This window comes from Vigna angularis, chromosome 1 (genome assembly GCF_016808095.1).
Source record: "Vigna angularis cultivar LongXiaoDou No.4 chromosome 1, ASM1680809v1, whole genome shotgun sequence".
Taxonomy (NCBI): domain Eukaryota; kingdom Viridiplantae; phylum Streptophyta; class Magnoliopsida; order Fabales; family Fabaceae; genus Vigna; species Vigna angularis.
In genome coordinates, this window is record NC_068970.1 from 16,827,456 (window position 1) to 16,852,141 (window position 24,686).

The 24,686-nt window shown below is 35.0% G+C and overlaps 3 protein-coding genes across 3 annotated transcripts; 2 read left to right on the forward strand and 1 right to left on the reverse strand.

Annotated features, from left to right (window-relative positions):
- The first annotated feature begins 3,364 nt into the window (after positions 1-3,364).
- LOC108332091 (NAC domain-containing protein 71) lies at positions 3,365-6,104 on the forward strand. The gene is made up of 4 exons (XM_017567206.2): positions 3,365-4,086; positions 4,434-4,720; positions 4,969-5,283; positions 5,375-6,104. Exons 1-4 carry the CDS (start codon positions 3,930-3,932, stop codon positions 5,645-5,647), a joined length of 1,032 nt encoding a protein of 343 aa, XP_017422695.1. The 5' UTR covers positions 3,365-3,929; the 3' UTR covers positions 5,648-6,104.
- Positions 6,105-8,130: 2,026 nt separating this feature from the next.
- Positions 8,131-9,667, reverse strand: LOC108337878 (uncharacterized). The gene is made up of 2 exons (XM_017574478.2): positions 9,394-9,667; positions 8,131-9,266 (listed from the first exon to the last, which is right to left on the reverse strand). The coding sequence occupies exons 1-2, from the start codon at positions 9,563-9,565 to the stop codon at positions 8,749-8,751; spliced, it is 690 nt and encodes a 229-aa protein (XP_017429967.1). The 5' UTR covers positions 9,566-9,667; the 3' UTR covers positions 8,131-8,748.
- Positions 9,668-13,764: 4,097 nt separating this feature from the next.
- On the forward strand, positions 13,765-19,817 carry LOC108346688 (MND1-interacting protein 1). The gene is made up of 2 exons (XM_017585751.2): positions 13,765-15,668; positions 19,148-19,817. Exons 1-2 carry the CDS (start codon positions 14,049-14,051, stop codon positions 19,664-19,666), a joined length of 2,139 nt encoding a protein of 712 aa, XP_017441240.1. The 5' UTR covers positions 13,765-14,048; the 3' UTR covers positions 19,667-19,817.
- Positions 19,818-24,686: the final 4,869 nt, after the last annotated feature.

Genomic DNA, 24,686 nt, shown 5'->3' on the forward strand with positions numbered 1-24,686 from the left:
GTATAAAATTGCATCATCTTTATGCTTTAAGAAATTATTGATACATAGAGCGTGAACAAGGTCTAGCGACCAACGAAAGTTAAAAGTCATAATTAGAATCATAGAATAATCTTATTGGATTTGTAAACTTGGTGTGTAAGGGAGATAAATCCAAAAAAGACGTCAAAGAACCATGCATCTGATTCTAAAATGTCACCTGGTGAGGTATGCAAGTATTGTCATTAAGATTTTGGATATAATTTCAACTCAATAATTTTTTCATTCTTCTTCCATTTTTGTTCAGATTCACGCATACGCACGCACACGTGTATTATATATAATTGACAAACCTAACCTAATAGATGAAAAAACAATGTGTAATATGATATAATTCAGAGTAGAAAAATTAAGAAGATAGGGTTGATATGCAAGGATAAATGGAATATGATACACGAGGCAAGAAAGTAAATTAAGTCCATATATAACGTTGTTTGAGCCTTTTGATTTTGCTTTCTCCCACCCACTATGTGAACGCAAAACTCTTAAAGGTCAATAAATTATAGCAATGTCCTACAAAGCCAAAATAGTGAACATCACTCTCCAAATAGAAACAACTCCGCGTAACAAAAGGAGTTTAATCATACCCAGTGTTGTTCATTCTGACAGGTAAAAATGTGACAAATCTAAAAAAACTGCAAACTAGATGACTAGGTTGTGGGATCCATCAAACCAGAGTGTGATTCTTTTTTCCTTTTCGTTCTAACATTGATGTAAAGTTTTTATCAACTTTAAATTCAATCAAAGATTTATGCTAGGATTGGATGATTATCTCTGCGGAAATTTCTTTTCCAATGACGTTTTCGATACACAAAAATGCTAATTAAGATTTAAATTCGATAAGCCAACTTATAGTGTAAAAACTCGTAAGTTCTGCTTAATTATTGGGGCTCGTTTCCTTTTGCCTTTTTCACATCTTAAAAGATAGTGCAAGGTACTTCCAAGCCATGCTCTCTTGTTTTGCTTTGCTGATCAAACTTTTCCCCTCAGCCACAAAAAAAAAAAAAAAAAAAAAAAAACAGACCAAACATATCAATATTAACGAGGAAATAAATATCTGGTAAGAACTCTTACGTTGTTTCTCTTTCGTTCTGGCCCCAGCATTAGAAAAAGCAAAAGCTTTTGGAATATGGCTTCGTTAGTGATTATACAAAACAATACTATCTTTCAAGTTTGTTTTTCTCCACACGGACAGATTCAATTGAATTGAATGTAATCAAACAAATGCTATGATTTATAATTTAGAACAGAAAAACTTGGTCAGTGTGATTACAAGGTGATTTAAAACTCGGACAGAGTCAATTGATTAAAGGATGTTTTATTCTTCTGGAAAATACATGTGAGATGAAATAAAAAAATAATGGGAAGGAAGACGTAAGTTTGTCCCTGAGAAGATAAAAAAGGTAGCCATCATCCCCAACTACCCATATAATAATGCAATATTCCACAACGAAATTGGGTGTGGTTAGAGTAATAATAAAAGTTATACATGTCCCATAGTTAAGACTAAACTGACTCAACTTAAGGATTTTAATCAGTTTGCCCTTTTGTTCTTTCTCTGATAAGTATGCAAGATATCCCACTAAACATTGTCCAAGATTTTCCTTCATCACCAAACACTGTAAGATGGTCCCACCAAAAAGAGTTGAGAGGGAGTTTGGTTAAAGCATTTTACATTACATAGTTACATGTGAATTCACCAGAAATAAAGATCATAAACTGATTAAGCACTTTTTGGGAATTTTCTTTTTCCAAGCCTCGGTCCCACATGATGACACAATCACTTCAATTTTAAATGTCCCATTATTCATAGTGACGTGGCAGAAACTTGACGGTAGCGCCAGCACCACCGTGGAATCTCTCTGACCCCACTTCACTCTCTTATTTTCCTCACTTTTCTCCATTCATACCACTTCTGTCATCTTTAAACCTTTTTGTTAACATTTTTTAAGATAAGAATGTTAAATTCTCTTCAATGTTATAAGTATTTACGAAAAACCATACATAATCTTCTTTTAGACGACAATTTAGTATTGCATGATGTTGTAAGAGAATACAATTCTATCAGTGTTACAGTGTGTGTTCTGATTTTAAAATATGCATAAAATGGTAGCCATGCTACTCTTGTTGTTGATGGTATGTGTTCCTTTGATTTAGCTTTTTCTTATCAATTTGCATTAAAGGTTCCAATGAGGTTAAAGATAGAAAAAGCTCCCATCAAATCAATTGTGTGTATTCCTAGGTCTCGTGCACTTGAAAATTGAAAGCTATTCTACCAAACACATTCAATTTAGAATTTACTGAAAATGAATCCGTTGTTGGTAAAATATATTTTACATCAGTGTTATTAATTATTCACTGTGATAAAAGATACAGTTATTACTTTTATAATATTTGTTTTAAAAATTATTTATAATTAATTAATGGACTTTGTGGTTGTAGTCTGTCAGAATTAAGCTCTTTAGTTTATTAAAATTTATCCTTTGTGTTTCTCCTGCGGCATAAAATTATAGTAAGTAGTTAGAGTAAGCCCAGTATCGCAAAACTATATTTTGTACTTTTAATGAAATGCACATATTTTAATGCAACTTTTTTAAAATCAACTTTACTTCAATGGTAATTCAAATATGGCAATAAGCTTCGCAATGCTGTCGCTTTAACACAGGTGATTGCTTTTAACCTTTTTTATTTCCTTTCAAAACGTAACAAATTACGGGTTATATGTTTTCAGCATCACAATGAACATACTTTTCTAAGTGTTCTTTGAAGAAGAAAAAAAGTAGGGATTCAAACAGAGAAAGAATGGTTGTAAGTCCCAAAAAGAGAGGGAGAAATTCTACCAAGAGTGGCTTTTAAGACTCTTGGATAATAATTTTGTACTTTCAACGTTTTCTTATACGGTCAATGTTGAATATACTCACTCATGAATATACTTTGAAAACTGAAACGTACTTTGATGAAATTGGAGGCACAACGCCCTGCTTTTGCTATAGATTTAAGCCAAGTTAAATCATTACCTTACCTGGTTTTACAATCCATTTTTCAACTAGAATGCAAATTAAGGAATAAGCCATTGGGAAGAACCCAAAACGCATGAAATGGAAAACATAAAATAACGGTAAATTAATTGAATTGGCAGGAAGTAAACTATAGTTCAGGTGTGAACGTAAACTGGTTGGAGTGGTGGGCCACTTTACTTTGGAATTTTTGGTGCACTTGAGACAAGTAATCTCATTCTCAAACTTTCGGTGTGCTAAATTTTGGACTTTTGGTTCCCTTATCAAATGCTATAAATAGCACACCATCAGTGACTCATGCTTTTACTCTACATTCTCTCATCTTCCTCATCTCAAAGAACTCACACATCCATCACCACTTTCTATTAGTGGGTCGCATCTCACTCAATTTCAGTGTTATTCTGAATTTGTTCATTCCTTTTGGAAACTTGTGACGAAGTTCCCATTCTTGTTCTCATTTTTGCTTTGCAAACTTAATTGAGTCGCAGTTATTTTAACTTCTTGATACTACTCAGTTAGTTTCATTCATTTTGTTCCAGCTTTCAGGGTTTTGAAACTTAAGGGTGGTGGTGGGGTTGGAGGGGAATAGGTGCCATAAGAGATTTCTAATTTCTTCAAGACGATGATCCTTGCATTTAATGGATGCACTCTGTGGAAGTGTCACTTGACATTTGATAAAAAATCTGTTGTAGACAAAAGCTTCTATTTCTGGATCTTCCAAATCTTTAATAGATATAGTCTTGGCACCTAGCAATAATTATGTCCTAATCCTTCCAAAAGATCCTGGAAACTACTTGTTTTTTAATCTCTTGCTATATAGCTTTGGTTACTTTTTCTTCATCAGCTTCACAATTTTTTGTGACTCTTTCTTTCAATATGGGAGGGGCAACACTGCCGCCAGGATTTCGTTTCCATCCAACTGATGAGGAACTAGTGGGATACTACCTTAAAAGAAAAGTAGAAGGGCTTGAAATTGAGCTTGAAGTTATCCCTGTGATCAATTTTTACAAATTCGATCCCTGGGAGTTGCCGGGTAATCTTCGATTTCACATTTTGATAATTTTATCAGCACCCTTACTATACTATGCAGAGACGTAAAAAAGAAACCTTTCTGATGTAAGTTTAACATAGTAAATGGACCAGACCAGTGTGAAACGCAACTTTATGAACACCACAAAGAAAGCGAGTGACTGTTTTGTCTGTTTTTCTTTTCACTTTTTCTTTAGCGGTTAATCATTCTGAGCTGTAAAACTAAAAGCTGTTCGATACGAATTCCACAGTAAAAAAATAGTCATGGTTTTACTCGATTTATTTGTTGCATTTTATTTTTTCTCGTAAGGAAATGTGAGAAGGCTAACTCGTATCAGGTGTGTAATGCAGAGAAGTCTTTCCTTCCAAAACGGGATATGGAATGGTTTTTCTTCTGTCCACGGGATCGCAAGTACCCAAATGGATCAAGAACAAATAGAGCTACCAAAGCTGGGTATTGGAAAGCCACCGGAAAAGACAGAAAGGTGGTGTGCCAGTCTGATCCATCCAATGTTACTGGGTACCGCAAGACCTTGGTTTTCTATGCTGGGAGGGCCCCTTTAGGAGATAGAACTGATTGGGTCATGCATGAGTATCGCCTCTGTGATGATCTTGGCCAACCCACACCTTCTTTCCAGGTACAATCACATTCATGCCATATTTTGGATAAATTTCTGTTTTAACATTGGTTAAAAACATCTTGTGTACTTCAACTTTTATAAAGCTTTTGTCTCAAAATAAAAATTGAGGTGTACAAGTTAAATTTAACTTGTAAAAGAATTTTGATTCTTCTTTGTTCTTTATTTTCTTCTTCTATAAAGGGTTGGCTTTAATTTGCTAGGGTAATACTGAAAGACTTCAGCTAGTTTGTTTGTGGTCATTGTAGGGTGGTTTTGCCTTGTGCCGGGTTATTAAGAAGAATGAGAAAGCAAGTGCTACGAAGGGAGAAAACAAGGGCAAAAGGGCTGCAAGCAGTTCCATTAATGGGAGTGACACCTCAGTGAGATTCTCTGGTGAGCCATTCAGCAACTCTGGTGATTCTTCCTCTCATGCAAGCCAACTGAATAATGAGAGTCGTTATTCAAGCCCAATTACTTCTCCATACAATGTGGCTCCAATGAGAGAAATTAACCAAGCTTCTCTGGAAACCGATCCTTCAAACTTCTGGATCTCCCCGGACATGATTCTTGATTCTTCAAAGGTATATATCTAAGTAGAAACAAAGAAAGAAAGTTGAGATTGAATAAGTAGTTTTTGGAGAAGTTGCTGACTTTTTCCTTCACTAACTGCAGGACTACCCTCAATTACAGCATGCTGTATCTGAATATTTTCCACGGTATGACTTACCATGTATGGGGACACAATGGCAATCAGTTGAACATTCAGAAACTCCATCTAGTTTCTCCTACTCAAATGTCAATGGAGAAGTTGAATTTGCTGATACTCTCAGTCAAATTGGCGGCATGTCACCTTACTCAAGAGAATGGAATTCCATGGACTTCTATGGAAATGGAGATGTCCCTTATGAAGATTATGATCAAATTAACTCAATCTCATATCCATGACCCTTTTAAAATCTAAAAGCAAAAGGAAGACCATTCTCTCACTTTTCTTGCAACGGACGGTGTCAAATTGTGATGAAGGACTAATTCAAAAGCCAACAAGTGGAGATAAGAGCTGGTGATCTGAAGTTGCAGGAAGGCAATTTAAGGGTTGTCATAACTCCTTGTGGGGATTAGTTAACTATAGTTTTACTTGGTGTGGCATTATAAGGAATCTGAGACAACGCTTTTTAATGTATGTCTTGGAGTGATAAATAATGAGTAGAATCACCTTGTTGTGTAGCAAGCAGAAATTATTTTCTGCCTGAAGTGGTATTGATTATGTTTATCATTTACACCGTTATGTAGGATCCCCAGGCAACATCACTTTTATCCATATTGCCGGAGTTGGTTTACATTCAGCCATCTGTATGTGTGGTTCTATAAAATAAAGTTATATAATGGGAAAACTTCATATAAATGCTGTCAAGACTCAAAATCCTCTCCTCCTATCATCTAGTGCATATGTTATTATTGTCTTCACTCAAGGCTTCCTTGCATGTTGATATTTTCGTATATGTTCAACAAGCTATAAGAATATTGAGGGATAGATTCTATTTGTCACATTGCTCTACTATGTCAAAGTTTCTATACAGTAAGATTACGGATTTAAAATAGTTTATATACCAAATAAAGAATGACGCAGACCCTTAATTTTTGAAAAACTGAAAGTAGAAGACAAAGCTAAAAGAAATTAGATTATGCATGTGAATAACAGGACTCTTTGGTTTAGCTTTCAGTCAACTCAGCCGCCACATATGGTGGTCATTTCATTTTTGTTTTTTCCTATAAAAATAAAGGTAAAATGAAATTCTACATTTAGAATTGACATGACATTTCACCGTACAGTTGTTTTGATTAGCATCCAAGATACGGCTGGCTTGTCCTTTTTGCCTTAGTGGGTGATAATAGGTGTTAATGACCTTTTAATGGATTCTATGTCAATGAATCAGCAGCTTTAATCAAAGAATATTTTATTGGAATACTTTGTGAAGTAAGGAAGAATTATGTCAACCCATTATTTGGTGGTAATTGAGAAATTCTACCATCCTTACCACTTAAGCAGTGGGGTGTGTTAAGGATTTGCTTTTAGGTTCTGCAATCCTCCACTTAAGTGTTGTGTTAATTGTGATGACTGTTCAGTGCAGCTTTTGGCTTTTTCTCCACTCAATCAGAAGCCACCGCCTCTGTAAAGACACATGCTATCCAAACAGTTCAAATAACTATTCACCAATATGATAGTCACTTCAATAATTCAACTATAAGAAGTTGTAGAGCAATGACTAGAGTTACTATCATTATTTTCAATCATTCATACCTTCTCAAATATCATTTAACATATTGTAAAAGCTTAAACAACTAACCACTAAAATTGCTAGCTAATGATGTGGGGGCGAAGTTTGTGCTAAAGAACAGTCAGGCATAATTGGTTTACTGAAGGGTGGTCCTAATTGCAGTCATTCCTAAGATCTTTAGTTGGAACTTTTTGAGGGTTTGTTGTTTTAATTGCAGCCTTGAAAACAATGGTTTAATCTAAGGTTAATGAGAAATATGATTTAAACAGAACATATTAAATCCTTATCTTGCAAAAACAGTTAGGATGTTGCGGTGGATTAACCTCCAACAATTGTTTTCTTGACAAAATCTGCATCAACCCATATTAACGATGAAATTGTAAATACAAGTAGTATTATGATGATGTTTCTTGAGCTTTGCATAACTAACTGCTGGGCTCACCATTTGCATGTTTCTTTACTAACTCAACTCTGTAGTTTGGATTTTGGGAGAGTATATAACAGCAGCAGCTCAAAGTTCCAAAGAATCGGTTACATTACTGAACACTTTTTTCACCACCATCTTGCAGTTCATCTCAAGAGTGATATTTGTATATTGATATTCAACCAGCCCCTGTATAGCTTTTAGAAGCCCCGTTGCTGCATCTTCCAATACCGCAATTCAAGGTTTCCACGAAGCCACAATACATTGACTCTATTTTAAAATGTCTGTTTCTTGAAAAGCTCTTTGAGTAACGATTAAGAAATTTATTGAATACTCGTTGTTCACAAAGAGGTTCCCATGTATAAAAAAATACCAAGGTGATTACACTGTCACGTTTCCAATACATCTTTTCTGACAGACGGAAGCACAACAAAGGATACTTTATAAGAATATAACTCTTAACATTTCTTTTTATTGCTTTTAGTTATGTTCTATCACTATTAAAATTTTATTAGCCCCAATGATAAAGCTTGTTCACCAAACCCCTCCCTCTATTTGTCAATAACAACACAGTTGTAACAATTTCGAGAATGATAAGATTAGGCTGGGATCTCGACCTGAGGAACACTTGTTAATTCTAAAATATTATAAATTATCTTATGGTTATCCTTTGCCATCATGACTACTTTGTTATTCTTTCTAGTAAGTAAAACTACTTAAAATAACGATTAAAATGTTAAATATTAATCTTATAAATTAACAGATAAAAATGACTAATATTTTGTGGAAGTACAGAAGTAAACAATGACACACATCTATGCCTTCTTCTGAAGTAAGCATATTGTTCCCTCAGCATCTTCTCATTCTCAAGCGAAAATGCATGTCAGCAATGCAAGATTTTCAGGAACACTTTCATAAAGGGGCAACAATTCCAGAACTCTTCAAACACAAAACGACCTATAATCTGATAAAGATTGTGACAGATTCTGGCCACCAACATACAGTTAACTCTTAAAGTACTAATGTGACTTTTTCCTCGCTAAGCATTGCTTTAATGTGGTTGTTTAAGAAATAAATAATCCTTCAACCATTATTCTCCATTGGAGGAGTTGAAAACGAAATGAGTGAAAAGCATCCTCAGTGGAAGTTAATTTATTCAGCAGGTATTGGTACTTCATAAATTTCTTGGTGAATCCTTGTAGTGGAAGATGAGATCAAAGACCCAAGTGGTTACGTATTCATTCATGCACAAAATATTACAATACACAGATATTGACTCATTATAGACGTGGACAGCACAAAATATACTATTATAGTATAGTGTTACTTACCCTCTTTATGAAGTTCTAGTATAAGCTTGCAATTTGAGGACTACAAAAGACTTCCACTTCTTGAAGGGTTGCCCTTGACTCATCACCAAATATAGACTCCTTCCCATCCTCTCTTTTGGCATAAGACAATCCCAATCTAGACTTCGCTTGTCTCAAGTCACCAATGCCAGAATTGGTATCAGGCCCAGCAAAGCCCCCCATAACTGGGGCCAATGGGGGCCCTATGAGAAGCCCATCTGCCCCAAATTGTGGGCCACCACGTGCATAATCAAACAGGGCTGCACCACTTCCACCAACTTTGGGCAAAATAATGGGCTTAGTTTCATTGTCTAGCCAGTAAAATAGGAAGGCATCAAATGTATCATAGTAGTCATCTGTGCTTCTATACCCTTCAGGGTTAAATGCACCAAACTTGAAAGACTTGTTTGTGTAGCCGATTATCACGCATGGCCCCTTGAAGTCACAGCATTCGTGGAAATTTGTTGCACTGAACCCATCAATCGAAGCCCTATAGCAGCATTTTAGCTCCTTCCCTGATAAAAATTATGTCAAATATATATTTTGAGTTCATGGATCATTGTAACAGTATATAGAAATAGTACTATGATTCTATGTGTTGTTCAGTAATTAGGCAGATAGAAAAAGGGATCGTAGCAGTACCTCTCAAAAATGTTTTGTCCACCAGAGAAGTTGAGAAAGTGAGATCAATATCATAGTATTTAGTCTGAGGTTTGTCATTAACATTCTTCTTGCCTATGTTCCAACCAAATAAGCCATTTGTGCTTGTCTTCCAACCCTGGAGTGATGGTGAGTTTGGAATGCAATATGCCATCCACAGATCACCAACTAAGCACTATCTCTTCTCTCTTCCTCTTTTGAACCACAATTCAACATCTTATCCATATTTCCTCACAAAATATCTTCTACCCCTTTTCCACCCTATGTTTTTGGAATAAAATCTCTCACTGGCTCTCATTTGCTTGGACCCATTTCTACACAAAACTTGGCTCAAATGTACATGACAATGAAAAATCATATCCCTAATATTTCATCCCTTTTACCTTGTAAACTGTGTCTAACTGTTTTGTTTCAGCTTAAAATTAATTTTGGAAATTTATTAAATTAGAGAGAATTCTTCATCAGTGCCTTTTCTTTAGCCCTTTTGTCATGGTTTATATCGTGACTAAAGGCTTTAATCGCGTTCAAATAAATATACAAATTAATATATATATATATATATATATATATATATATGTATTTAAATTCAAGAAAAACGGAGAGGGAATGGATGATATTGGAATTGGCTTGACTATCCTAGTCATATGGGAACAAGAAATTAGTATCCTATACAAATTTTAAAAAATAAGTACAAACATATAAAAATCTAAACTTTGAGATTGGATTAGTAATATGCAGTCCAAACTCAAAGAAAGCGGCAAAAAGCAATGGGCAGCTTCGGAAATCTGTTTTCAGTGATTGTCTTTCTCTTTTTCCACAAATTCAAATCACGTTCACTGAAGATTTTTGACGTTCCAAGTCAGAAATGAAGAAGCGAAGATGGATTGGAGTTATGTTGCAACTTATATTCAAACACACACCAAAGTCTTGAAAAATAGCCTGCATGTCAAAGTCTGTATTTTCTCACCTCCATTTTTCATCTTTCACTCTTCTCTACCTAACACCGTGTGCTCATAATATTTGTTGTTAGATATTATCAGAATGATTTTATTTTTTATCATATGATAAATCTTACACACTTATATTATGAGTGCTAGAAAACATAATTTTGTGCTCATTTAAAGTTTATATATGAAAAAACTTTAGTGAAAATGTAATTTTAATCCTAGTAGATTAATAGGTCTATGTTCTTTAAAGAATCAAAGCATATAATTATACAAATATTTGCATAAATAAAGATTTTATTTTTCTTGAAATCGAAGCATATTAAGTGATTTCAATTCCCTTTTTGTAGTAATGTATTCTTTATATACAAGTTGTAAAGACTTAGAAATTGATATTTTAAAAATGACAATAGTTTAAAATTAGTGAGATTCGGCTATTTTAATATTAAAAAAATTTAATATAAATAGTTTTGTTATGAACGAGTTTCATTATTTTAAAACACATTATTTCTAGAAACCATTTTTCTAGAGTTCTTTGATTTCTCTCTAAGAGTTCTCATTCTCTGTTCGTTAGATTAAAGAACCAAGACTATAAGAGTGATCCTTATGGCGAGCTCTTCAACTTAGACCGATTAGTTTCTCCGTTTGAGTAAGTTTAGTTTCAATCTCTTTTCTTTGGTATTTTTTATAGGTTTAATTGATTCGGAGGTCCCTATTTGTCCAGTTTTACGTCAATTAGGTCCATGTATTTTGAAATAACTCAATTTGGTCCCTATTCATGAAAAATTGAAGCAATACAATCCCTACCGTTAAATTTTGTGAACGGCGTCAAAATTGTTGTTAGGTAACTAGGTGAGGTGGCATTTGAAAAGCACGTGGCACATATTTTTGTAACCTTTTACAATTTCTAGTACCGCCACACTCAAACCGCACTACCACCAAGCCGCCGTCGCAGAGCCACCCCAACCTGCACACAGAATCGCAGAAACAAAACCATAGCTGCTGCGACTACCACACTCATCACCATCAACACGCAAGCTTCTTCATCCGGCAACCATGGCAGCCCAAAGCGCTGTCACCGCCATCCTCGCTGGCAGCCGTCCTCTCCAACGCATCATCAATGCCCAAGCCGCCGTCGCATAACCACCATCTCGCACCTTCATCTTCTCCAGCAAAACCACCACAGCATCGCCACATCACTCCGCCACCACGAACCAAAATTGTGCAAGCTTCGAGCCTCACTTACATAGACCATTGTCGCGAGGTCGCCATCAACACCTCGTCATCCTCCAAGCTCACATCGGACCACCACCATGAGCAACGCCACTTCTTCATTCACGCGCAACCATGGCCATCTTCCATTAATGTTTCGTGTCGCCATCCTCACCACCTACACTCAGAAAAACCAGAGGACCAACAACCATCACACACACAGAGACCCAATTCGAAGAAACCCTTCGAACTCTGAATCGCCATCTGCAAGAGGCCACCACCACGAGCTTCTGCCTCGCACCTGCAAAGAGAGGAAAACCTAAGAAGACAACCAAACAACAGAGAGACCCAACAACCACCCTCCAGGAATCGCGCTGCCATGAAGAAGAAACCCCAATCGTGCAACCAAACCTGCAACCAGCCAAGCACCGTGAGTGACTACACTATCTCCATTAGCGAAATTCCTTCTCTCGCGCAAAGACTTCCTGATGGCGCAAGTTCTTTTTTCCCAATCTGGAAAACCCTAATTTTGGCTGGGGAAGGGGATGACACGTGCCACATACTTTTCAAATGAAATGTCACCTCAACTAGCTACCAGACAACAATTTTGATGTTATCCACAAAATTTAACGGCAGGGATTGTATTGCTTCAATTTTTCATAAATAGGGACCAAATTGAGCTACTTCAAAATACATGGACTTAATTGACACAAAACTACACAAATAGGGACCTCCGACATAAGGGGCCCGTAAATCTATGTGTATTTAAAAAATTAATTTTGACAGAGGCTATAGGCATCCGACATAAGAGCTTGAATGTCTATAGAGACATCAGACGTCCGACATGAGGTCCGGACGTCTAAAGCAATGGAACAGGGCAACTTTTCACCTACCTGTCAAGTCATTAGATGTCCGACATAGGGGCCCGAACGTCTATAGAGACATCACACGTCCGACATAGGGACCTGAATGTCTAAAGAAATGGAACATTACAACTTTTCACCTAACTGATGTCAGGTCATCAGACGTCCGGCATAGGGGCCCGAACGTCTATAGAGACATCAGACGTCCGGCATAGGGGCCCGGACGTCCACACTGTGAAATAAAATGACTTTTGGTATTTCTTTACCACCATTAGACGTCCGAGTCTTCCCAGTCGGACGTCTAAGAGCTGTAAAAAATTATTTTCTACTACATTTTGGCGTGGAAGGAGCTGGCATTTTCGTTAGTATAAACGTCGGGAACCACCCCTATCGGACGTCTATAACATTAACTTATTTACAGAAGTGTTACCGAGACATGTCTGAATCCAACGTCTAATAGGTGACGTTATAAACCTTTTTTGCACTAGTGATCATTTATCAAATGCAAATTAGATAATGTTTTAAATAAATTACCAACACGACATTAAGGTTAATTTAAGAAAAATAACCAAATTAGATGCTATTTTAAAAAATGAAATGACTAAATTAAATTTTAAAAAATAATAAAAACAAATTAAATCAATCGAACAAATTAAGAATAACTACGATGATTAAATGTATAATTAAGTATTAATATATTAACAGTAAATAAATGAAATTGATAATAAAAACATATTTGTATTTAAAATTAATTAATAATACAAATATAAATATATATTAACATATTTTTTGATAAAATTATAATATAAAAGATGAGTAAATTTTAAAAAATGTAAATTGTAAAATCAATATCCATGAAGGAAGCCATGTTTACTCGAATGAATTTGAGAAAAAGTAATTGAATGGATAAATTTTTTTTGTTATTTATTTGAGTGAATTTTGGAGGTAAGTGAGAGTGAATTTGAAAGTAAAGTTTATGAGAATTAATGTAGAATTTGATTGATGTGACAAATTAAAAAAATTTACTCTCAAATTTACTCTCACTTACCTCCAAAATTCATTTAAATAAACAATAAAAAATTTATCTTCGTTAAATCATTTTCCCTATATTTATTTAAGTCAACAAAGACAAAAGAAAAATCACAGAAAATGCAAGTGTCATTTAACTAGAAAAAGTGTGCCGAAATTTTCCTAAAAAATATTAAATAATTAACACTAAGTAAAATTTAATTTAAAGAAGTAAATGAAAGATTGCAAATAATTTAACTAATATAACCGTAAGAAATTGAAGAAAGAAAAGGATTAACCTTTATGGAGAGTTGAAAGACCTATCTATCCAATAACGCTGAACCAAGAGAGGTTGTGATGATTCTCAACACTGAGCTCTCTCAGAACCAATAACGCTTAGCCAATCAGCAACCCTTTCTTTCTCTTTTTCTTTTTCCATCAAAATCCAATTTATCTCTCGTCTCCCTCTTCACCCACTATCCCTCGATCCTCATCTCACCATTCTTTAATCAAGCTTCGATCTTGATCTTCTTTTTCCATACCCAATCCTTCGTATTCCAGCCCCTTTATTCACCTCCCTCTAAAAGTCCACAAAAACGCAGAAATCTACATGGGTTGCACCATGAGGGAAAAACACATCAGGGCTAATCGGAGACCGCGATCGGCGAAACCGGACACGGATTCTTGCGACAAGGATGCCATATCCAAATCCATAGCCGAGTCTGGTCTCAAGCCCTTCAGATACCATACGGCTTCCAATGATTCTTCCCCAAGCCTAAATTCAAACCCTAATGTGGAGGAAACCGGGTGGGGTTACTGTACAGAGGAGCAATTGGAAGAGATTCTGTTGAAAAACTTGGAGTTTATTTACAATGAAGCTGTCTCGAAGCTTGTTGCGTTGGGTTACGATGAGGATGTTGCTGTTAAGGCCATGCTTCGAAATGGGCATTGTTATGGTGGCATGGATGCGCTGACAAATATTTTGCACAATTCCTTGGCGTATTTAAATAGTAATAGTGATGGTGGTGGTGGTGGTGGGAATATGGATGAGACTGAGCCTGTGTTCTCTAATTTGAGGCAGTTAGAGGAGTACTCTGTGGCCGCTTTGGTGTGTTTGGTTCAACAGGTGAGGCCACATTTGAGCAAAGGTGATGCCATGTGGTGTTTGCTCATGAATGATCTTCATGTTGGGAGGGCTAGTGCAATGGATATTCCTGTGCCAGGCACTGGGAACCCTGCTCCGGCTTCAGGTGAGGGTTGTGGCAATTCGGTTGGTGTTATGGGGCCGGCTTTTTGTAGGTTTCACGGAGGGTGGGGATTTGGAAATGGGGGAGGCTTGGAATTTCCTGTAAATGGGGTATTCTCTTGCGCGACAGAGATGAATTTGCAGCTACAAAGAGACATTGAGTTTCCGAAGAGGTTTAATCTGTCTCCTTCAATGAAGGCCTTATTGAAAAGAAATGTTGCAATGTTTGCTGCTGGTTTTAGGGCAAACTCCAAGCAGTTGCAGGCGCAGGCAAAGACCATTTCTGGGCGGAGTACTGCACATAGTTTGGATTCTTTTGCTGCGATCGGGACAGGAGACCCGGCTGATCAATCTAGAGGAGATTCACAGAATGTCGATAACCAAGATGCTGTGAATTCGGTGCTGAGTAAATTTCGTGATTTGAATCTTGATGAGAATTTGGAGCTTGTGGCGGAAGATCAGAAGGATGAGGTCATAGTCACTTTATTTCATCAGATTAAGGATCTTGAGAAGCAGGTCAATGAGCGAAAAGACTGGGCTCATCAGAAGGCAATGCAGGCAGCTAGAAAGCTAAGTAGTGATCTAACTGAGCTCAAGATGTTGCGGATGGAAAGAGAGGAGACTCAGAAATTGAAGAAAGGGAAACCGGCCCTTGAGGACACAACCATGAAGAGGCTCTCAGAGATGGAGAATGCATTGAGAAAGGCCAGTGGTCAACTGGACCTTGCGAATGCAGCTGTGAGGAGACTAGAAACTGAGAATGCAGAAATGAAAGCAGAGATGGAGGCTTCTAAATTAAGTGCATCAGAGTCAGTGACAGCTTGCTTAGAAGTTGCTAAAAGGGAGAAAAAATGTTTAAAAAAACTTCTAGCTTGGGAAAAACAGAAAGCTAAGCTGCAGCAAGAGATTTCTGGTGAAAAACAGAAGATATCGGAGACACAAGAAATGTTGGTTCAGATTAGACAGTGTCAACAGGAGGCTGAGGTTTGCTTTTTATACCCCATTATTATGTTTAACAGCGCCACACACTGTCCACCAAAAAGAAAAAAAAAAATATGGTTTTGAGCTTTTACCTATGTTTGCATTAATTGGATTTGCGTTGCATCTTTGTCAATAAAAATAACGTACTTCAACCACAAAGTGTAGCCCAATCTTGCAAATTGATCTACATAGATGGCTTGTAGTGGAAACCTCAATTGGAACTACCAGTGTTTTAAATCATGGATGGTGGCAGATTGTGGTCAGCCCTAAAATGGTCATAGTGGGATAACTACTATTTTTTAATTTTTATGTAGTTTTAATGATGTATACTGCATGATTTAAATTCTCAAAAATGATAAAAATAAATCAATTCATGACATTTATAATTAAAATAAAAAGTCAAAGGTGGTGTTATATGCAAAACATATCAGTAACATATCAATAAAAAAGTTGAATACGAGTTTCTTAGGTTGGAATCACCAATCATGATCTTCTACATCCAAGACTTTTTTCTTTGTCATTTTCACTACCATTACAGTTGTAGATTTCATAGGAATTGAAATCCTAAAATCTAGTCCCCTAAAACCCTAATGTTTTTGTGCGGAAGGATTTGTTGGAATCTGCTCATAGCATCACTACAGCCACTATTTGGTCTGCTAAACTGATATACTAAACTGCCCGCAATTGCAGCCCCTGTAGAAGACAGGGACTGCTCTGTACTGCTACGTTGCTCGAGTGGTGTTATCTGAAAATCTGGAAGGCATCTTGTGGCTTGGGACAAGCAGACCCCAAACAGGGATCAGTCCACTGTCAAGGGGTTGGAGTCACCTCATGGTCTTCTGAAAAGGAAAAAAAGTTTCAAACTTAAAACATCAATATGACCTAGACTAGTGTGACACAGTTTGCTATTGTCACATTGAAATTGATTGTTTCTGCGTCAAGAATTTTAGTAATTTTTAACCCGAGCAATTGAATGCATATCTAACATTGAAGACTTTAAAAATTTATATTTCAGGGCAGTTGTTAATAATTGTGACTTGAAACTGATGAAATGTATTTTTTTCTTTCTTTTTTCTTTTTCTTCATACTATTGCATGTGCTGTGTATGCTTTGAAGGATGGAGATTTATGAAAGCTGTGATCAGGTTGGATGCATAATTGACATTTATATCAGGATAGAGTACATGACAAGAACTTGATTTCTATGGACAATTTAAATTGTCCACATCTACATTCGTCCATACTTTGTTAATATGTATATATGCACTGTTATGGGATTGCGTGCTGTTAAAATACAACACACCACAGCCATTTAATAATACAAACCTAATGTCTGGAAAATAATGACAGCTCAGGATATTATTGACAAAGCAAAAGTTATCAATGGCATATTATAACAGCTCTGTGGCAGTTAAGAAGCCTTTGACTGTTATGAAAATCTAGTTATGTCACAATTTGCTATTGTAATCTTGGGTTGCAGTCTCTGTCCTAGAAAATTGCAGCAGCTATTCTGCATGAGGACAAAATCCCTTCTTCACATCCTGTTATTCTCTGCGTTATTAAACTTGTTTTATGTGCATTCTTTTCTGTTTTTCCAGAATTGCTCAAGGTTTTTAATTATATTCAAAATCTTTAAACTCCCCCTTCTTGGGACAAAGACATCAAACCTGGCTTGTGTTTTGTTTCTGCCCACGGACCACAGTTTTCTGGCATCATTTCTGGTCATTCCAAAGATGTGTCATTTTCAGGCAACCCACGGATATCTAGTGTTGTTTCCAGTCAATACTGTTATTGCATCATAATACAGCTCTCTGGTCTGTTATTTTTTATTATGATGCTGTGTTCTTTCTTTACTCCTCATGGCCATGGCATCATCCACTCAATTATAACTTCATAGCTTTTGTGTTATTGACTTGTTAATCGTACTTTTGATTGAGGATGGTGTGTATTTCATAAGTTTAAAGAACTCTGAATTAGGTCCTCCAAAGTTATGTGGCCAATTAGTACTTTACAAAATTTGATCATCAAATTAGTCTCACTTTTCCAAATATTTTGTCATCAAAGTAGTCTCTCAAAGATAATTGTCATTGTGATCATTTTAGTCCTTTGATAATGATTAGATTGGTAAAATTTTAGATCTTTTCTCTCAAATGTATAATCTGTCACCAAATTTGACCATGAAAGATTCTTTTTTCATAACTATAGTCTTTTATGGGAACCAATATCTTGAGATTTTAGATCTCTGAAAGACTAATGCGATTAATTAAATATCTGATGGGTAAACTTTGTAATCGAAAATTTTGAAGGACTAGTGGGTTTTGTCTGTTGACTATTAATGTTGTATTTTGTCCTATTTGGTATAGCAGCCATCTAACTAGTTTGCTTTTTGGGATTGGTTACACTCGGAATTTGATAAAATGCAATTGACAAACCTGAAAAATTCAAAATATCTGGTCTTCAGACATATATTTTGGACCTGTTATGCAAAGTGAGTGGATCTTCAAAATGCATATGTCCTGATGGAGAATGGGATTTAACTTCATCCCAGCATATAAAATGCCTCTGATATTTTAGGAAGCAGGATAATGTAGCTTAAAGATAAACTAACTTCATTCATTTTAGTTGTTTTTACTATTGATTTCATAGAGCCCAATGGTGATGATTTGTGATTGTAGCCAATCGCATTTATTGAGATGAGTCTTGGGTGTGTTTATTCCGTCATGTCATGTAGAAGTTTACACTTTAGATGCTTGATAATATATCTCTTATCATATGTTAAAGGTATTGTAGTATTCACACATAACTATTTTGATTCGAGTTAATATCTAGTGAGGCTTTAACATATTTACGTTTGTTGCCCCTTTCCTGGCTATTGGCACCATACGATGATCTTCCAAACTAATCCAAATAAAAGAAACCACTCCTTTGTCATATTATGAGATGTATCTCTGTGCTGTTTATTATCATATGCTTCCTTGATCTCATCAGATTAAAATTAATTATGAGTTAAATAGGACAATAGGACAATGTTTGCTTCTAGTCCATAACAAAATCATCTCTCATTTATTAAAATGTGACAAATGTGATCCATATAACGAGAAATTATTAACTAAAGTGGAAAGTGAGGCCACGAACTACACCTGTCATATTTCTCATAAATAAGAAACTATAAGGAGGTAATGTTTTTTAGGAACAAAAAACAAACGTTTCTTTATTCACAATGATTAACAGTATGTAGATTATTTGGTTCCAGCTATCAGCCTAGGCGTACTGTGAATTTGTTTCCTTCAATCCTTGATGATCCTTAAATTATATTCTCTAGGTGCATAATCTAGTTATTGATGATTATTACACCTGGATCTGTTGATTTTTACTGGTTGTTTTGCTCTCCTCACCACTAAATCATTATTCCGTGAAAAGTGAAATCTCTGTGATAATACTGATATTGCTGAAGCACTTATTTTGTGTTATAAATTGTTACAGGTGAAGTGGAAGGAGGAGTTGAAGGCTAAAGAGGAAGCCTTAGCAGTAGTTGAAGAGGAACGGCGCTCTAAGGAAGCAGCTGAATCTAATAATAAGAGGAGGATTGAGGCTTTGCGTCTGAAGATAGAGATAGATTTCCAGCGTCACAAGGATGATCTACTAAGATTGGAACAGGAACTTTCGCGCCTTAAAGCCTCTGTTCAGTCTGCTGAGTTGCATCACCAATCAAGCACTTCACCCACAAGCGACTCTGAGGGCACAAAGCCCCAAAGAGAGACCATTGCTAGGCTGCTTCAACAATTAGATAACCTGGACGATTTTTCAGATAAAGAAGTGAATAGCAACAGAGAATGCATTATATGTATGAAAGACGAAGTCTCCATTGTTTTCTTGCCATGTGCACACCAAGTTATGTGTGCTAGTTGCGGTGATGAGTATGGAAGAAAAGGTAAGGCTGCTTGTCCCTGCTGCAGGGTTCAAATTCAACAGAGAATCCGTGTATTTGGGGCAAGTTCCTAGCTCCATTAAAACTTATGTTACAATGGGACTTGGGCAGGTATACCCTATGAAGTTTTACATAATTTTTGTGCACTAGATTGGTGGGGCTACTTGTCTCGCTAAACCTCACAATATAAATAAAAAAAAAACTAAGTCCTGGCATTACAGTAAATGTCTCTTGGAATGTCTGAAATATATTTGCTTCCTACGGTTGGCTTGAAAATTAAAAAAGAAAAAAGAAAAAAAGTGATATTGTGTTATTGTTTTATTCTGAGAACTTTCCCTCGTGCAAATCTTTTCATTTGATCCCTATCTCCTTTTCTAAGTATGGTTTATATATTATCTTGATCTGTTTCCAGAAAACAAAGGCTTTGCTTCTTTTTTTCTTTCATTCCCCGGGAATGAGGGATTTTACTCATTTATGGAGTTTTGTTTTGTGTTAGCTGATTTATAATACACGCCTTTTTTATTATATCACTCCATGATTTGTTGACATACTTATTGCACTGTAAGATAATGATTTGAAAATCACAACTTGCCAAACGCTGTAACTGATGTGATAATAAATTACAATAAAGCATTCAATGTATGTAAAAAACTAATTACAATAAGATGTCGTAGTAATATTTTTATTTGGGAAATATATGTTTTTGATTGCTTTTGGTTTTAAAAATTGATTAATTAGTCATCAATTTTGTTTTTTAAAAATGTGTATTTAATTCCCGTATCAATTTTCTAATCGAAAAAGAAAGTTACTAAATGTTAAACTTAGATATAAAAGATACTATTGCTTTATTGCTTTTTCTTCAGTGGTTTTGAGAAGAGAGAGGCGCGCGCAGTGGTCTACAAATAATTATATAATATAAATTTATTTTTTAATTGTAATATTAGATGTATAAGCAGATTAAATTTAACTCAAACTCCTCGAACTAAAGTCGTTTCAATAATGTTTTCATACGAGTATGTTGGGTTTTTGTAGTTCATTCTCTTCTAAGAGATAAAATAGAAGCACTTTTAATCATAATTTTTTTTAATGTTAAATACACTAGGAAGGAATGCATATGATTATGTAAATTTATTTTATTTATTATATAATAGGGAAAGCACTACTTTTTATATGGACCAAGACTTACACAGTTGAGACCCTAATCTCTCTCCTAGCCACGAGCCTATCTGTAAATAAAGAAAGATTCTTGTAAAAAGTAAAAGTCATTGTTTTTTGACAAAGCAAGATAAGGTTGTTTGTACTGTAAAGGTCCCGAGTAATGTTGTAAGATAATGTGGACCGAATGTAATCTAGATATGTGTATTGTAAAGGTCCCAAATAATGCTGTAAGATAATGCGAACCTAATGTAATCTAGATATGATTAGGAAGGCCCAATGTAATCCATATGAGCCAATCCCCTCGGGAGAAGAATTGATCAAAAGATAGATGGACTTTCATCATAGATGAAGAATACAGATGCACGACTAGAGCATCTTTCTGAAAGAATGAAAGAATACTATGTCTATCTTACATCGAAAATTTCCCTCCTAGAAGAAGAATGGAGAAGGACTACTTTTGGCGAAACCTCTCAGGCCAAAGAAAGAGAAATCAAGAAGCTCAAAGCACAACTCCAAGATTTGGACCATTACATAGAATAAAAAATGAAAGAGAAACAATTATCTTTTTCTGATCCTTTTAGTCCTCCTCCCTTCATCCCCATTTCGACCTCTTTTCCAACCTTCTTCTTCTATGATCCATAAGTCCAAACAAACCTATTCATTATCAACTGCTTTAGTGAGTATGCTCAACACTTGCCTCTATATGAGGATCCTGTGCATCAGAAAACTCCAAATATGATCCTTGGATACGATACTGTATACCAGCTCCTTCCAAAATTTTCAGTCTATGATGATCCGACCAGTTACAAAGGAAAGGAAAATCCCTATTTGGGGAGTCCTTCCTGATGGAAAGCCCATATTCACATACAAAGCCAATGGTCATTTCATATGGGATAATGATCCTTCTATGTGTGACCCAGATTGTGAATGCAGCAAAGATGATGACAGCTCTAATGATGACAAGTCAGATTAGGAAGATAAGGATATAGACCATGAAGACTACTGTAGATCATCTCCTTCTCCTAGGAGAAGATCTGATCCCAGTTCCGGACCATGGATTGGCCTACATAAACCCAAAGAACCAAATCCTTTGTGGTTTCAAAAAAGATGTGCAGAAATCAAACCACTACTGAGTATTATATCCTAGGACAAATGTTTCAAAAAGCTAAGGATCTTGTATCTCTTGAAGAAGAAGAAGACCCAGATGACTTAATGGACCAAGACTTAGACAGTTCAGACCCTAATATTTCTCCTAGCCATGAGCCTATCTGCAAATAAAGAAAGATTCTTGTAAAAAGTAAAAGTCATTGTTTGTACTGTAAAGGTCCCAAATAAAATAATAATATTATTATAAAATTAAATATAAATAACTTTTATGATTTTATTATAAATAAATTTTATTTATTTTTGCAGATAATTTTTTATTTAAAAAATAATTATATTTAAAAAGATGATCAAATCATAAAAAGTAATTAAATTTAAATAAATAGTCACTTAAAAGTTAAAATTGATAAAATAATAATTTTAATGTTTAATTGCTTTCTTTGTTCATGGTTTGGGTGTAGTGTGTCAAGTTCGTCCACCCTTTTAAAAAAGTTTCAATTTCGTTCAAACGTGGTTTAAAAGTTTCAATTTCATTCAAAACATGGTAAAATTTGTCTTAATCAAGTTCCTTTAGTTAAATACAAACTAACGGGATTAACTTTTTTTTTTCTCTTTCTTCTGCTTTTCTGTGCAACACAGGTCTTTGTTAGTACTCCTTACCTTTGGGTAAAGTGGTACGAAATAAGTAAAAACTTACTTGTGAAATCATAATTCTCAATCATATGATTTATTTAAATAATTTTTTAATGAAAAACTTTTTTGGTGACTGAATTTGTATAAAATATTTATGACCATATAACCTACTTTAACCTTCATGACATGATAAATATACACACAAAAAATTCTATTAATTCATCTCAATTAATTCATCTTAATTGACCCAATTTATTTAGATTCAATTTATTGACAATTTGGTAATATCATTGCAATGATGATTTTTCTTTTAATATTATATTAATATATACTACTTGTTTTCTAAGTTTATATATAAAATTGCATGATCAATTTTTGTTTATAATTAGATTTATTTTGTTTATAATTGCATGATCAATTAATTATTTTATGATAATTAAAAGTGTTTTAAAAATTTCTTTGCAGTAATCTTACTAATTATTTTATTATAGAGTAATTTAAAATTGAATTGAATTTATTAGATTATATTATAAATACGAAGGAAAATACACAATCTAACATCTACATGATGGTAGGACGAAAAAAAATATAAATTGTAGCCACATATTTCTACAGATAAAACTCTTAACAAATAATCTTCATTACTATTAACAAATTTTATTTAAGTTTTTCTAAAGTTAAATAATCAAAATAAGATTATTAGTTAAAATAATATTAACGTACTTTATATATTTATATACCTTTATTTAGAATTAAAATTCCTTTGTAAGAAAAATATATTTTGTTATATTTTGTGATACCAATTTTTTAAACTGTTTTTTAAAAGATTAAATTCATTTCAACTGATGTTTTATCATACAATTTTTTTATTATATTTGAAAAATAATTTATAAATAAACACTTATATATTGTTATTTTTTGTTTTATACTATTTCATTTGTTATGTAAAATAGTATCATCCTAAAGTTATATTAGAATAAAAAAAATTTAATTTATATCAAAATCAATAATTTTAAATTACAGTTTAATTATAATAGAATGTCTATGATTACTTTTAATTTTAATTTAATATTTTTTTTAACGAGATGAATGATGATGAGAAAACCAAGGGTTGGTTGGTTCATCTAGTACTTCGGGCTTGAAGCTGATGAATGAGGGTTGAATTTGAAATCAAATAAAAAAAATAATACAAAGTATTTGTTCTTGATCGAAATAAAAAAGAAAAGATTGTGAGATTTATTAGAGTGAGAGAGATACGAGTTTTGTCAGAGTGTGAGAGAGAAAAATAAGTTAACCCCGTGAAGAGTCATTCTCCCTGCACCTCACCACCCTCATCCTGCACCTCCAAAAAAAATTATAATTCCAAATGTGTCCTTTCACAGTCAACGAGGAGAGAGAATTTTTTTTTTAAAAAGATTAATAAAATTTGAAACCCTATTTTACTCATCTTCTTCCCCTGCCGCAACTCACTCCCTGCCGCATCTCACTAATACCTTAGATCTACACCCCCTCCTTCCTCCCTCTTTTTCTCTCCGTCCTATCTGGCATCTGCTGCTTTGCTCGTGTTCGTCCGGCGTCCAGGTTAGTAGCTTTCATGTAATATATTTGTTTACTGGTTGGATTCGTGGGTAGTGAATGGGTTCGTGGGTCGTGATCGGATCGGAAGTGCGGCAAGGATCAGAGCCGCAGTTGGAAGTGCGGCTCGCTGGAGGTGTACGCCGCATTTGGAAGTGCGGCAAGTATCAGAGCCGCAGTTGGAAGTGCGGCTCGCTGGAGGTGCACGCCGCAGTTCGATATGCGGCAAACTTACAGAACCGGACTTCGATATGCGGCAAAAAATGGCGTTTTTCAGAGTTTTTTGAATTAAATATAGATAATTTTTTAATTAAATATAGATAATACCGCAGAGTCTTCTTCCTCTTCCTCCTGCTGCTGTATCTCCAAATCTTACAATCCAGTAAACCATAAATTACTTGCTTGCTATTACTTGCTACAGTAAAAAAAACCATGAACAGTGCACGCACTTAAGGCAACTCAGGGTTTATAAAGAAGGAATATTTTTGTGCTTGTGGTTGGATGTTAGAAAAATGGTTGGGGGTTAAAAAAAATTTAATTTATTAATTACCGTTTTGACTTTTAATTAAATGAAGGGTAAATAGGTAAATTTGGGGGTGCAGGATGAGGTGAGGGAGGTGTAGG